At 48.4% G+C, this 15,032-nt stretch overlaps 1 protein-coding gene across 2 annotated transcripts in view; it reads left to right on the forward strand.

Annotated features, from left to right (window-relative positions):
- Window positions 1-3,951: 3,951 nt before the first annotated feature.
- Window positions 3,952-15,032, forward strand: part of SYT17 (synaptotagmin 17) — a 70,125-nt gene continuing 59,044 nt past the window's right edge. Inside the window, exons 1-3 of one of the 2 annotated variants that reach the window (XM_003790712.2) lie at window positions 3,952-3,970; window positions 8,071-8,088; window positions 8,724-8,872. In XM_003790712.2, coding sequence (XP_003790760.1) covers window positions 3,956-3,970; window positions 8,071-8,088; window positions 8,724-8,872 — 182 coding nt within the window. In that variant the 5' untranslated portion in view covers window positions 3,952-3,955. Of the gene's footprint in view, window positions 3,971-7,673; window positions 7,924-8,070; window positions 8,089-8,723; window positions 8,873-15,032 lie in introns of those variants that run through there. The other variant, XM_012805729.1, reaches the window with a different exon arrangement.

Genomic DNA, 15,032 nt, shown 5'->3' on the forward strand with positions numbered 1-15,032 from the left:
TCTTCTTACCTCAGCTTCCTAAGTAGCTAGTACTACAGGTGGCTGCCACGATGGCCAGCTTGTTTTTTTATTTTTAGTAGAGACGGGATCTTGCTTTTGCTCAGGCTGGTGTTGAACTCTTGAGCTCAGGTGATCCACCTGCCTCAGCCTCCCAGAGTGCTAAGATTACAGGCGTGAGCCACTATGCCCAGCTAGATCTGGCACTTTTTAATTATAATAGGTAGTTTCAGGACTGTGGTTTACATTGCCACCTCTAATTATCTTCTTAAGGACCACAAAGAGAAGACGGTTATGTGCCCTGTCTGCCATCCAGGGCTGGGGGTTTGAGGGGACACAGTGAGAAACCTGGGTCCTTTCAAAAGCTAGAAATGGACATGAGCCCAGAAGTGCCTCCAGGGGGTGACTGAAGCCTCATCCCAGATCATCAGCTCTGAGTGTCCTTCTGTGTTGGGAGGGGCTGAATTCTAGGGCCATTGACTCCACCCATAGGACTTCTCTGCCTGGATGTTCACAGCCTCTTCTTTCTGGGCACAGTGTTTCAGTCTTCCAGCACCAGCTTCTGGGAGAACAAGCTCCTCCCTCTCTACATGATCCTGGTGGGATAAAGGCTTATAATGTGCACACATTTCTGGTTACCTGGTTCAGGCTGACTCCAGCAGACTGCAGGGTCCTCTGGATACAGTAGGTAGGCGACCTAAGCAGGACTAGATGTTTTCCATAAGATTTGACCCTTTTGAAGCACAAACTATAAACTTATGACCAGTAGTGGCTATTTTCCTCCCATGTGATGCAAACCTACTTCAGGGGGAAAAAAAGCCAATGTTCAGAGAGAAGCTGTGAAGAGGAGAGATACACAGAGACAGAGATCCCCCGAGGGCTTCAGTTGTGTCCACTAACTCCAGCCAGGCCCGCAGGATTTGCACTAGGCCTTTCCAATTAGTGAGCTCCTAAATTCTTTTTTGCTCAAGCTGGATTGGACTGGGCTTCTTTGAGGAACCTTAGGTAGTACATATCTGAGTGAACATATCTAAACATAAAACCCTTCTCCTTTCTCCAGGCCCAACCCCCTTTGCTGGTGCTTTCGCCCTCCTCCAGCTCCTCCCCCTCCACAATCTCCTTGCTGTACACTGCTATGGAGTACTGTCATTGCCTTGATTCAAACTCACATCACTTCTTACCTGGATTGTTGCAATGGCCTCCTTACTGGCCTCCCTGCCTCCAGACTTAGACAAAGTCTAAGGCAGCCAAAGGCAGCCAAAAGACACACACATTCACACCTATCAAAATTTTTCTGATCATGATTCTCCCTGCTCTTTTGTGGGGTAACTCAGGAGGCTGTCTGACATCTGGTCCCTCCTACCTATTGACCCTCCCCGGCATCCCACCCTCCCCGCGCTCCAGCCTGAGAACCACTTGCAGTTTCCCCCTCTCTCACCTCTAAGCTAATGAACGAGGCTACTTTCAGGGGTTCCTATTCCTTTCTGTGTCTTAGAACCCTGGAAAGTCTGTTGAAACTATAAAGCACATCTCAAAATAATGTTTTTAAAATCATAGACTAGCACACATAGGATTATAATGAAATTATAATTACCTTGATATACAGTTATCAAAATATTTAAACAAATTTCAATATGGTAATGTAGGTGCTTCTGTATTAACCCATTAAATAGAAAGATCTAGTGATGAGCCTAACAGCTATTGTAATTTACAAGCAGTAAAGAGTACAAAGGGAACTTTAAGTCACTTGCAACAATTGTAATGTGGTATGAATATACATGATTTCTGTTAGTGACCAAGTCCCATGTAAGTGCTAATATCGTGTTGGTTTATTGCCTGCATGTATAATGGAAGCAAATACTAAATTTCAAGAAGAGGTTAATCACAAGCCAAATCTAACTTTTTTCCTTTTTCAGTTCATGGATCTCCTAAGAATCTATCCACGCCGCCCCACCCCCTGCCAATTAAATATCACTGAGCTCTAGAATAATCTCCCCATCTTCAGTTCTTTGGGCAAACGACTTCACCTCTTTATTATTATTTTTTATTTCATCTTAAGAATGTGATAGTAATACTGCCTACTTGGTGGAAATCAAAGAATTAAAAGGTCAAATTTAAGTAAAGGGCTGGCATGCAGACCTCAAAAGGGGTTAGTAATACTTATAAGAACACTTAGCAAACTCCTTTGCCTCCCTGACCTCCCCCCAGAGAAGCAGCCATCCCAGCAGGCTCCACTCCTGGGTGTAGCCCACTCCCGACCAAGCGCACCTTCCCATCAATGCTGGAAAAGTACTACAGATACTACAACTATTGGGATAGATACTAGGAGCGCAGACGGGTGGGTTCAGAGGCCAGCGGCTCCTACCTCTGGCAGTCAGGCCTTGGTACAGCAGCTTTCCCTCTCATCTATAAATAGGGGATAAACACAGCACACTCTCCCCCCTACCTCAGGAAATGGAGCCAACAGCAACAACAAAAGCAGTTATTGAGCACCTGCTGTGTTCAGGGACTGTGCTGGCTGTGTCATCAAGGTCCAGGAGGAGGAAATGAAATAAAGTTTGTCAAGTGTTGAGCTCAATATGAATTGCATGCTATGCGCTACAAATTCAATACATCATATTAAAAAGTGCATACGTCTGAAGATTTTTACGCAAAATATATACTCATATGTATATTACCTCTTTTGTTTATTGTTATAATACTTCCACATCCGTTTTCTCATTTATTCCACAAAACAGCCCTGGGGGATAGGCAGGTCAGAGATTATCCCATTTACACTGATGAAAAGACAGCGGCGCTAGGAGGTTGAAATTAAAAAGCTGAGAAGCTGGTCACCAGCAGTAGGAGAGATGGCTGGGCATTTTAAAGAGAAAAACCAGCGGAGGGCAATGTTCCGCCTCTAGCCTGTCAGCCGAAAGCCAGACCAAGCTCTGTGGCCTTGGGATGCGAGGCCTGGGCTTGGACTAGGAGATTTGGTGGAGGCCTTCGGGCCCAGGGCGCCCCAGCCACGCCGGCAGGAGGGCGGTGGACACGCCCCGCGACTCACGCCAGCTAATTCGGGGCTGTTCGCGGGCAGAGGAGCGCGTGAGAACCGGCACGACACTGGGTGGCGCTGCTGGGCCGCCCCGCGCTAGACCTGTTGCGTCCTGGGAGCAACTCCGGCCGATTTAGGGTAAAAGGGACGCTCCACTATCTCCGCGCGCCCCCTGCAGCCCCCGCCGCAGCACCTCCCTCCTGGCCCCCACTCCCACCTTAACTCGGGGGCTCCCATTCATGCAGCCTCTGAGTGCCTCACCGCAACCGTCCTAGGCGCGTCGGGTGGGGCGGGAATAAAGTTTTTCCAAACAGGTTTGGGGAGAGGGCTGGATGAGGAGGACCCTCCCCACTGCAGACTCGATGGTGGGCTGGACTGTGTCCCCTCGGCTTCACCGCCGCCCCGGGGGCTCTGCTTTCGGTAGGTGCCAGCCCCCGCGCGGGCCGGATGGGCTGACCTGCGCACCGCCCCCTCCCATCCCGTTCCCATCCCCTTCCCCTCCCCCGCCTCCCACGCGCCGGGGCCCCAGCGTCTCCGCCCCGCCCGCGCCGGGGTCGCTGCAGTCCCCGCAGCTGTCCCGGGCTCCCGGCCCAGGCGCCCCGGCCTTATTCCAGCTTGGGGAGCGCTTCGGGTTGGGGGAGCGCGGGACAGCGAGAGAGGCCGAGGCGGGGGCCCTGGGCTCCCCATCTCCCCGAACCAGGGAGGCGGCCCCGACTCCGGTAGCCAGAACGCAAGGAAAGGCAAGGACGGGGCGGCCGGCGGAGGGGCGGCCGGCGCTCATCAGCCACGCCAGTCACGTCTGGGGCCATTCGGCTGCCTTATTCTTCCTTTCCCCCTTTGCTCTCTCCCACCTCTACGGTTGGCGAGGGCAAAGTGGCCGTGGCGGCGCCATGCCCGGGCCGGAGTGAGTACGCGCGGGCGAAAATGGCGTACATCCAGGTAGGGCTGAGGCTGGGGGCAAGGTCCGGGCTGTGGGTTGGGGGTGCGGCGCCCCCTCGGGCTGGGAGCGCGCGGAAGGGAGGGCACGCGCCTAGTCTCCCACAAACTTGCTTCGAGAAAAAGGGTGCCCAAGCGCGGGCAACCTGTGCAGAAGCAGTGGTGCGCTCCGGGAACAGAGGTTGGGGGACCCCCAGACCCCAGGATGGAGGGCCCTATGTGGACTCTGCACGCGCGTCCTCGCCTCCTGCGGTGGGAATGGGGGGTTGGGCGGACTTTTCTCCCCCTTCCCCCCACTCTTGGCACCCCACCCCAGGGGAGGGGCCGCGGGGAGGGCGGCCCGGGGCGCGCCAGTTGCGGTTACCGTGGTGACGGCTCTTGCTAATTGGCCGGCGGAGCGAGCCTGAGGCAGCTGTTCCGGCCAGGAGGGACAAGGACGCAGTCTCTCCCGGGCGCTGGGTGCTGAGGGGTGGGGGACACTCAGAGGCCAAAGGTGCGCTGGTGAGGGGAAGAGAGTGGGCTACTTTAGTTCATTGCACTGGGGTCTGGGAGATATGGACCCCCCCATCACCTTGAAGAAACTCCCTCAAGGATCCGTGAGCTGAAATAATTTACATGCAGCTTGAGGGGGGCGGGGTTGGGCTGCTTGCCTTTCTCCTCTGCAGGGAGGAAGGTGGCGACAGGTCAGCGCCAAGGTCAAGCAGTGAGACCCGCAGTGAGACCCGTTGAGCTGTCTTTGCCGCTGGCTTTTTTGATCTGGGCAGGGAAGCTTATGGGCTCCCACGTCCAGGGTGCTTATTGGTTCACATCTTGTTCCCTCAGCCATAGCTGAGGGGCTGCTGGTCCCCTGATTCCTCTCTGGCTTACACACCCCTTCATCTTGTCCTCAGACTTTTCAGCCTGTCGGGAACTCTGTGCTCTATTACCTGGCAGAGCTTCTCCCATTCCTCTCCTAGTTTGATTCACTGGATTGGCTTCCCTTTCATGGAATCGCCCAATTCCTCTTCTCAAGTTCAATGAAGGTCATATTTCCTATATACCCACTGTGTGCTGAATGATGTTGAGGGGCTATTCAATAGTCGTTCAACAAACACTTGGGTGACCACCTACTAAGTGCCAGCGCTGAGGATACAGTGATGAAAACAGCACAGTTCCCACTCCTTGGCATGCACAGTCTAATGAGAAGTGAGCGTTGTAACGGGTGTCTCTGGTTCTTAATGACCACCTTGAGCATAGATTGATTAAGTGACTTTCCCTGGGCCACAGCCACACAGCTGCTTAAGGGTCAAGCTGTGATCTAAAACACGGGATAGTGGGGGCTGGTGAGGGATATGTTAGGCCTCTCCTAACATTTTCTGTAAAGTGCCAGATAGTATTTTTTTTCCTCAAGAGCCACATGGTCTCTGTCACAAGTGTGCAACTCTGTAGCACCAAAGCAGCAATAGGCAATAGTAAACAGGTGGGTGTGGCTGTGTTCCAATAAAACTTTATTTGTTGACACAAAAATTTGAATTGTATATGCATTACCCAAGTCAAGAAGTATTAATCTTCTTTTGATTTTTTTCAGCCATTTAAAAATGTACAAATCATTCTTAGCTGGAGGACTGTAGGCTGCAAGGCTGGGCCTTTGTTTAGAATGTCTGGGTGCTCCTTCCCCTTTCTGGCTTACTCAGTTCTCTTCCATTAGGAACCAGTGCAGACCACCTTCCCTTTGCTTCATTTTCCATGGTTTCCCTTTGTTCTCCAATACTCATACCTGAGCCTTGAGAAAGCTAGGTTCCTCAATAAAGGCACACGGTGGCTTTGTTTCTGGTCACCATGACTTTATACATGGTCTTTTTTTTTTTTTTCCTTGAGACAGAGTCTCACTCTGTCTCCCAGGCTAGAGTACCATGACGTCAGCCTAGCTCACAGCAATCTCAAATTCCTGGGCTCAAGCGATCCTCCTGCGTCAGCTTCCTGAGCAACTGGGACTACAGGCATCCACTGAGATGCCCTGCTAATTTTTCTATTTTTAGTAGAGATGGTGTCTAGTAGTAGGCTGCTCTCAAACTCCTGAGTTCAAGTGATCCTCTTGCCTCCGCCACCCTGAGTTGTAGGATTACAGGTATGAACCATCTCTGAACCATCTCGCTGGGCTTTTTTTTTTTTTTTTGAGACAAAGTCTCACTTTGTAGCCCTCAGTAGAGTACTGTGGCTTCACAAGTGATCCTCTTGTTCCATCCTCCTAAGTAGCTGGGACTACAGGCACTAACCACAATGCCTGGGTATTTTTTTTACAGACAAGGTCTCACTCTTGCTCAGGTGGGTCTCCAACTCCTGAGCTCAAGCAGTCCACCTGTCATGGCCTCCCAGAGTGCTAGGATTACAGGAGTGAGCCACCTTGCCCAGCCTGAATAAGTCTTCTTTGACCACCACATGCCGGGGAAATGCTTCCCTAAGTTAAGAGAATTGCTGTGGATTGTTATGAAAAGTATCACTTTATCCCTGCCCTTTATCCTAAACATTTTGAAGTACGTTCTCATGGAAGCCCCATGAGGGTATAGCTTTTTGCTGCTTTGTTCTCTGCTGTGTCTCCCAGCAAAGTAACTGGTGCCAACCAGGTTCCACTGGGTCTTGACAGCCATCTAGTACCCATCACACAAAGGGTACATTTTATTTTGCAGCCAGGCAGCATGAAAGCATTTGCATGGTGTTCTATATCATTTCAACACCACCCCTCGAAGTAGGGATTAGCCCTTTCACTAAAGAAGAGGTATCCGAGGCTCAGAGGGGCCCCCTGACTTGCCAAGTCATATGATTTGTCATTGGTGAGGCCAGGACTGCTATTTCTTGACCCAGCTCATTATGTGGCCCCTCAGCACCCTCAGATATTCTGTGTGTCATTTGGGAAAGTTTGTGATTAGTGCCTTTGACGGTTTCCCAGGCTGTGGTTTATTTCCTTAACCACTTCAAGGATTTTGACTCTTTCAAGAGCCATGTACCACCTATACTATTATTAACTTTCTTTATTTTTTTTTGCTATAAATGGACTCACTTTTATTTTTACTTTCAAAAATCATATGACAAGGAAACTTTATGACACTGCCATAATAGAGATCCAGGATCACATGATAAAGGCAGAGGGCAACTGGAAAAATAAACACAGTGGGAATAATGCCACATTATTACATTCTGGCTGGATGTGGCCATCTCCGAGGCTCTGAGCTGGGAATCTGCTTTCTTTGTTTAAAAGGAAGGGGGATGGGGATGGAATTGGGAAGCCATAGAAAGATGTTAACATGAGGTGGGACCAAACTGAGAGTTTCTCCTCATTGAAAGAGAAGTGGAAAACAACTTTCTTGATTTGAAGTTGTAAGTTTGGGACCCACCTCAGTTTACCTCCGGGATTCAGCTAGGCTGGACACAGGACTCCCTCTAACCTGCCTGGTTTACTTGGCTCATTTGGAGAGCCATCTGGAAGAGGAGGAGGGAGTCCTGTGCCTTGGGAAGCTGTGAGAAGAAGATGGGGAGGGGGTGGGGCCGCAAAACAAGGGAGGCCCTCCCTCCTCAGGAGGACCAGATTATGGCTTCCCTTTGGGCTCCCTCTATTTGTGGGTGGTCATATGCAACTCCCCACCATCACCATTGGAGCAGAACTGGTAGGTAGAGCCTCCAGGAGGGCGGGGGAGCCAAGTAACATTCTCTCCCTCCCTGCCTGCACGATAGCTAATCATGTCCTTCTGGGTTGGCTTCGTGGCTATTTCTGTATAGGAAGGTTTGCTATTCTCCTGAAGTGTGGCTGCATTGGATAGCATGACTATCTATCCACCCGCTCTGATTCATAACAGCATACGGTGCAAATCAAATCGAAATGCTAAAGTTTCCCATTTATTCGGTATTGGTTAACCAGGAGGCTACCAGCAGCCCTGAAAATAGCAACACCTTGTTAGGAAGTCAGCTCCCTTCCCAGGATGGTAAGTGGAAAGACGCAGGGCTTTTTTTTTTTTTTTTTTTAATTTTGAGTTGCTGGAATATTGCTAAACTGGTCTTGTCTGTCTCTTTTTGTAACCCTGTCATCCCCTTACGCCCCGTGGCTTCATCGTGGATCTCTAAAAGGGCAGTTGGAACCATTAAACGAGGTGGGTTCATTTGATGATTTGTTGGGTCTGGTTTCTAATCAAGAAATGCTTGCCTTTCGTTTTGGAGTCTAATAGAGGGCTGTGTGGATACTGAGTATCAAACAAAAACCTGCTGTTGATAATAGCACAGATTTCATCCCTTTCTACTGAAGGGTGAGCCCAGTGTAAAGACACTAGTTGATTAGTTTTCCTCCCCAGCCCTGCTAATTCTGTTTGATTATCTGTTTCATGTCACTGAGGGTTTTTTTGTTTAATATTTTTTCTCTGCTTTCAAGAAGACAGAGTAATATTCATTGTGTTTCGAGAACATATTGTATAGCCCTCCTGATGTATAAACCACCCACACGTCAAGAAAGACGTTCACATAAACTACAAAAGAAAATACCTGCAAATGTTTTGCTTGCTACTAATGGCTCCAGTGAGTTGATGTTTGCTATCTTTGTGCCTGCAGTTGGTAAATAGAAATGGAAAACATTTTGTTCTAAGCGCTCAGCAGCAGAGCCGGAACTCCTGACTGTCTTTAACTCATCAGGGATCAGCTTGTAATTTTGGGACTTGTCTCTCCTCTTCCCCTTCCCCACTTTTCTTACCTCCCTGTCCCCCTCCCCGCTACCCACCTCCCCCAATGGCCTCAGGGTTTTCTTTCTAGAATCTCTGATCTGCTGCTGTGCAGATGGACCTGCAGGCACTGCTGTCAGAAGTGCTACGAGTCCAGCTGTTGCCAGTCAAGTGAGGATGAAGTTGAAATTCTGGGACCTTTCCCAGCCCAGACTCCTCCCTGGCTGTAAGTAAAACTGCTTGAAATCAACCTCAAGATCTTTCTTTTTTCTTTTCTTGGAGGGAGTTAAGGGGTGGGGGAGCATCTGGGCCACAGGAGGGAAGATTTGGGGGTATGAAAGAGGGGAGGCTGAGTTTCCATTGACATCTTTGCTGTGGAGGGAGATGCATTCTTTGCTCCTCATGTAGTTTGGCAAGCTGGTGAGACCAGCTGGTGGTGAGGTTTTAGTTCAGCTGGTTTCCCATCGGGCCTTCTGAGATAGGAACCGTGTAACGCTAAGTGTGTGGGCACTGTCAGTCACACAGAGAGTCGTTCCTAGCGAAGAAGAGATCGTGAGCATCTCTGTTCTTCGAGGGCTGACCAAATTCTGAGTGTTTCTATCCGAGCCGGTGTGATAGGTTGTCTTAGCACCCGGCCCAGTGCCTGCCTGTAGTAGATGCTCAATAAATATTTGTTGCACGGATGGGCGGGTGGGATGAACAAACAAGTGCCTTTTTGCTGGTCTGAACAAGAACTTCAGAAACAGGGAAGCAGAAAAGCACCTCCACGCTCCATCCTGTCCTCCAACGCTGTTTATGTTCTCTGTGGCATCTTTCATTTTATTTCCAATTCGCTCTCCTCCCGCGCCTGCATACAACATCTCCATCTGCCAGTCGCTCAGATATTTTGGGAATGCAGTTTTGAAGCTTCTCAGCCACGTGTCTGGTCCACCTCTCCGTGGCTGCGAGAGGGATGTGGTCAGAGAGTCTGGATGTACCCAAGAAGGTCAGGGCTAGGAAGGGCTTAGAAGTCATCAAGTGCAACTTCTCATGATCTGGAGGGACAAGGCCAAAGAGGGAGCAAGACAGTCTTAGCTAAATCTTTGGGCTCAGATTCCTTAGCTCTCTTATGCCCTATTTTTTCCCCTCCAATTTGGGGTCGTGCCTCAGGCGGTCTCATTTTCTCTTCCTAAAAGCAAGTATCAAATATTTCTCTAGTAAAGTGGCTTTGTGTCAGACAGTGTGACTTCAGTTCCTGTTTCTACTGCTATTCTCTAGTTCTGTGACCTTCGGCAAGCTGTTTGATGACTCTGTGCCTTGATTTCCCCCGTGTAAAATGAGAATGAGAAAAAGAATAGTATTTATCTCATAGAGTTGTTGCAGAGGTTAAATGAATTTGCATATGGAAATGTACTTCAGAATGCTGGGCACCTTGTGTTGGCAATCACAAATGTGATTCCTTTTACCCCCTTTTGGTCTTAGTTTTTTTATCTGGAGAAGGGGAATAACAAAGAACTTCTGGGGCTATTATGTAGTTAATGAGATAAGCATACAACACGCTTAGCACAGTAAAAGCCCTGTAAGTATTCCTTTCTGTCGTTATTAGGTATTGGTAGAGATTTATTCATTTAGTATGGTAAAGGCCATATTAATAGACCTTTCCATTATTCATAAGTTGTGGCCTGAATCCTGTGTGTTGAGTTGAGATGTTTGATAAAAGCAACTCCTTAATCAAGAAATAATTCCCATTTTCCAGTGGTCTGTGTGGCAGAGGTTAGCTTAACCCATCTGGTATCTTTAAAGCTATGCTCACAAGTATGCCAACTCTGCGTGGGCAGGGATTTTTATCTGTCTTGTTAACTCAAAAGAAAAAAGCTGTTGTTGACCAGCTGACTAACCTATGGGCAAAAATTGAATCCTGAAAGTGCCAATCATCGGTTGAAAAACTAATCACAGTTTCTTTTGTAGTTATTTCTGAAGCATATAGCGTGCCAAGCTGTGGTAAGCCCAAAGGGTCGCGTTACCATGCTTAGGGGATTTTAAAGCTTGTGTAGGAGAAAAGACAGATATGTAAGTCCAGTCACCCCCTGGAGTTGTGCATTCATACCCTGCATACTATATATGACAGTCCTGGATAAGGTCTATGATAGAAGCCAGGGATAATAGCTTCAGGCGTAGTTGGATCCAGGGGGCAAACTGTGTTATTGGAGTCCCCCCTTCTGTATTGACCTCGCTCTGACGCTTGCTTTCTCCGCATGGCGGCACTAGACTTGCATTCTGTTGCCAGAGCACCAAAAACACTGTCAAGGCTCTCACTGGCCTGGCTTGGATCGTGTACCAGTCACTTGACCCAACTTTTGCTTGGAGGAACGTAAGAATAGGTTAGAGTCAGGCTGGGTTGCCGGCCCACCCTGGCACCAGGGAAGAGGTCACCAAAAACACATGAATTCAGCTGGGAGACCAGGGGTGGGCAAGCTTTTCTTGTAGAAGACCAGATAATAAACATTTTAGCCTCGTGGGCCATATGGTCGGTATGTATTGCAGCTACTTAACTTCGGCCATGGTGCAAAGGCACCCATAGACTATACGTAAATGAATGGGCCTGGCTATGTTTCCATAACACTTTATTTACAAAATCAGGCAGTGAACTTGGCTCTGGAGAGAATCTCTTGTGACCAGAGAGGCGGGAATGGACCCTGAGGGGAACAAACACTACAAAAGGACACTACAGCTAGGAAGGGGGTGGGGGTGGGAAATGAGCCTGCAAGCTCAGAGTACGTGGGGTCTTGAATGCCAGATTAAGGAATTTAGATTTTCTTTTGTAGGAGTGAAGACCCCACACAGACATGAACCATCACTGTCAAGTTACCTGTTTCCCCCCAGATACCCCATGTCAAGTGTTAGAGATGCACAGCCTAGGTTCTAACCCTGAGTTGGAGGACAGGTGTGTTTTTCCTTGGCTGCTGACTCTTTTTGCAAGCAGGGGACCCTTTTGAGGGACAAGAAAGTTGGGACCCTCTGGGCAGATCCTTCTTTTGGTTTGGCCACAGTAGAAAAGTGGGCTGGGATTTTCCCAGCAGAGCCAACACACTACACAGTTCTAGATGGCACCATTCACATGGCGGCCATTATGAACGGCATTGTCTAGAGTTGTGCAGTCTACAGCCTGAACAGCTGTACATAACTGGTGTGCTTTCTGGGATGAACCAGGTCTTTCCTGAACTCCCGGCGGTACTTAACATGTCTTAACGTCTTTCCTGAACCCCTGCGGTACTCAACATAATGCAAAATGGTAAAGGGAAGTATGTGAAGAGGAGATGGAATAAATCATTCAAAAAGCGAATTTACAGCTTGTGCTTTCCCCAGATTTATTTACCAAGTGGGCAGTTGCATGTTATCAAACAGGCAGAGAGTAAAAATGTCGAGTGTATGGGCTTTGCCGTGCTATTTCTACAGTGACATCTGAGCCAGAACCACAGGACGTGCCTCTGTGTGCTGGCATGTGACATAAGAGCTGGCCATTAGTATGTGCTCTGCATGGGAGACACACTACTGTCACATGTGATTATGTCCCATGTGCTCTCAGCTTTCCTTGGCTGGACTGGGCTGGTGAAGTTCAGGAAAACTGCGCAATCTTACTAGTCCCTTTTGGAGCAGTGCCAGAAAAACCCTGTTGAAGAGTGCATTGAGGTCAAGTTGTTTATTCATTTGTCCAGAAAGCATGTGTGGAGTACCTACTATGTGCAAACCCCTCACAGATCCCTCAGAGATTAGCGGTGGAGTGTGCAAACCAGGGTTTAGATTTGCTGGGCTCCATTTGGGTTCTACCACTCAGTAGTGCTACAAATTAGTTATCTAGCCATCTCTCCACCCCACCCAGGGCTTCCATTCACCATCTGTAAAGGAGTAGAGGTAGTTAATAACAACTCCCTCCTGGATTTTGTTTTTTAATTTTAGACAAAGTTTTACTCTGTCACCCGAGCTAGAGTGCAATGGCATCATCATAGCACACAGCAGCCTCAAACTCCTGGGCTTAAGTGATCCTCCTTGCCCCAGCCTCCTGAGTAGCTGAGAGTATAGATACATAGCACCATACCTGGTTAATATTTTTAAAGTTTTTTTGGTGGAGACAGGGTCTCACTATATTGCTCTGGCTAGTCTCAAACTTATAGCCTCAAATGATCCTTCTGCCTCGGTCTTCCAAAGTGCTGGGATTATAGGTGTGAGGTACCCTAGCCAGTCAGGGTGAGATGAGATGGTTCATATGGAGCCTTTAGCACAGAGCCTGGCACATGGTAGGTGTTAGGACCTGGTATTTTTGATCATGATAAATACAGATGCCACCATTCAGAAATGTGTTCTGTTATGGAGAAGGTGACAAGATATCCACTGGGATAATTGTGCCACAGATGAATCAGATAAAGACCACAAAAAGGGTGCATCCACCTGTTGGTGGATTGAGAGAAGACAGGTGGAACACCCAAGCACGCCAGGCACTGTGCTAAAGCCAGGTCAGCCCTGGTAACCACAGCGCACACCATCCCTGCCTACGTGGGCCGGTGGCTTAGTGTTAGATGCAGAAGATAAGCCAGGAAGCCAATTAAAGATGAGCTGTGTGCAGGACTGGGGAGGGAACAAAGAAGGTCTCGGGATAGGGGCCGATAGGGATGGGTGAGCTGACAGGGGCAGGGTGGGAGCTCTAAAGCAGAGACCTGAATGATGAGATGGAAGCAGACAGGTATCAGGGCCAGGAAGAGCCTTCTGGCTGAGCATGGCAAGGGGCCAGCAGGCCTGGTGGCTGTGGGTGGGGTTGGAGAGGAGCGGCTTAGGGCAGGCTTCAGAGGGCAATGGCATTAATACTGATCCTTGAGGCCTGGTGAGACTTCACAGGTGGAGGTGGTTGCTGCAGTGCAGGTGGCAGCTGGGATGCAGGGCCACGCAGGTGGACAGGTGTCCCAGTGGCCATGACATTTTGGTCCTGCCTTCCTTGGAAGAAGGTGTGGCTTTCATTTACAGGAGAGAGTGAAGAAAGAAGGATGCGGTATGATTCCACGGCTTTGCCCCCACAAACCTGCTCCCCACCCCCTCATTTCATCCACTGTCTTCACCTCTTATAGACCAGGAGCAAGAAGCAAGCAAATATTCCATTTTCCCCTATGTCAGACCCAGACTTGCTTTGGCCCTGACCCTTATATAGCTTTTGAAGAGCATCAGATCAGTCTCATTTCATGCACAGGCTGCATCTGAAGACCTCATAGAATTCAAAACTTGCGTTTTTCAAGATGAGTTTCCCTGCAGGCATAAATGTCAAGTTGGGGGATGTGGTCTCAGAAGGCATAAATCTGTGGCCATTATGGCTTAGGTGTGTGTCATTAGCAGCATCGCTCTCAAAGCTGCATTGTCAGCTGTTTCTCCTTCCTTTCCCTCCCCCACCTTCTCTATTCTTACCTAGAATATTGGTGGGGAGGGACAGGTAAATTTACCTTGTAATATTATGAGCTAAGTCATAGTGGCATGTGCTTGTATTACTAGCTACTGAGGAGGCTGAGCCAGGAGGGGACCACTTGAATCCAGGAGTTTGAGAGCAGCTGGGCAACATAGCGGAACTCTTTGTCTCTTCAAAAATAATTTAAAAATAACTTTAAAAAAATACAAAAATAAAGTATGTCAAGCACATACTTACTGTATACCAAGCATATGTTAGCTTATGTGTTAACTCATTCAGGGTTTACAGCAACCATATAAGAGGGTTATTATTCCCATTTTACAGATAGGAAAACAGAGGCACAGAGAAAGAAAAGGACATGCCCAAAATCACCCAGCTGGGGTTCAAACCCAGACGTTGTGCTTTTAATTACTACCCTGTATCATCTTCTCCTTCCCTGTTTTGAGTTTCATAGCACTTCTCATCTTTACTGGGAGCACAACGAGTGTTACGTGCTTTTGCTAATTCATAGCTGTTTCTTCACACTGAACTTCTGTTCTTAAATTGTTGATTCTCACGGCTGTTTTATAGCTGTAGCTCTGCTGCTCAAAAAACCCTTGAGTGACATTGTTATAGGATATTTTAAAAATATGTGAAATTATAGACACAGTGACTGTTAAAATAGCAGGATACTTGCCACCAACAGCTGTTTGCAGAAGTTTTACATGTATAAGGACAACTACACAGTTCACTCCAGGCTGAACACGTCTCTGGCCTCACTTAGCCAGAGTGGCGCCCCCATGTGGCAGTAGCCTGACTTTACACATCCTTCCACCCATCCCCAGCTTTCAAATTATGCATGTTCTTGACAGATTGTTCTATATTGGGGACCATTTCTTTGTATCATTTCATATTTTGGGCAACAAGCAAGATGTTGTTGAGAGTTGAAGGATACCACACTATTTCAAATTTTTCATTATTC

The sequence above is a fragment of the Otolemur garnettii genome, unplaced genomic scaffold (genome assembly GCF_000181295.1).
Source record: "Otolemur garnettii isolate 467f Iridium unplaced genomic scaffold, OtoGar3 scaffold00044, whole genome shotgun sequence".
In the NCBI taxonomy this organism is placed as follows: Eukaryota; Metazoa; Chordata; class Mammalia; order Primates; family Galagidae; genus Otolemur; species Otolemur garnettii.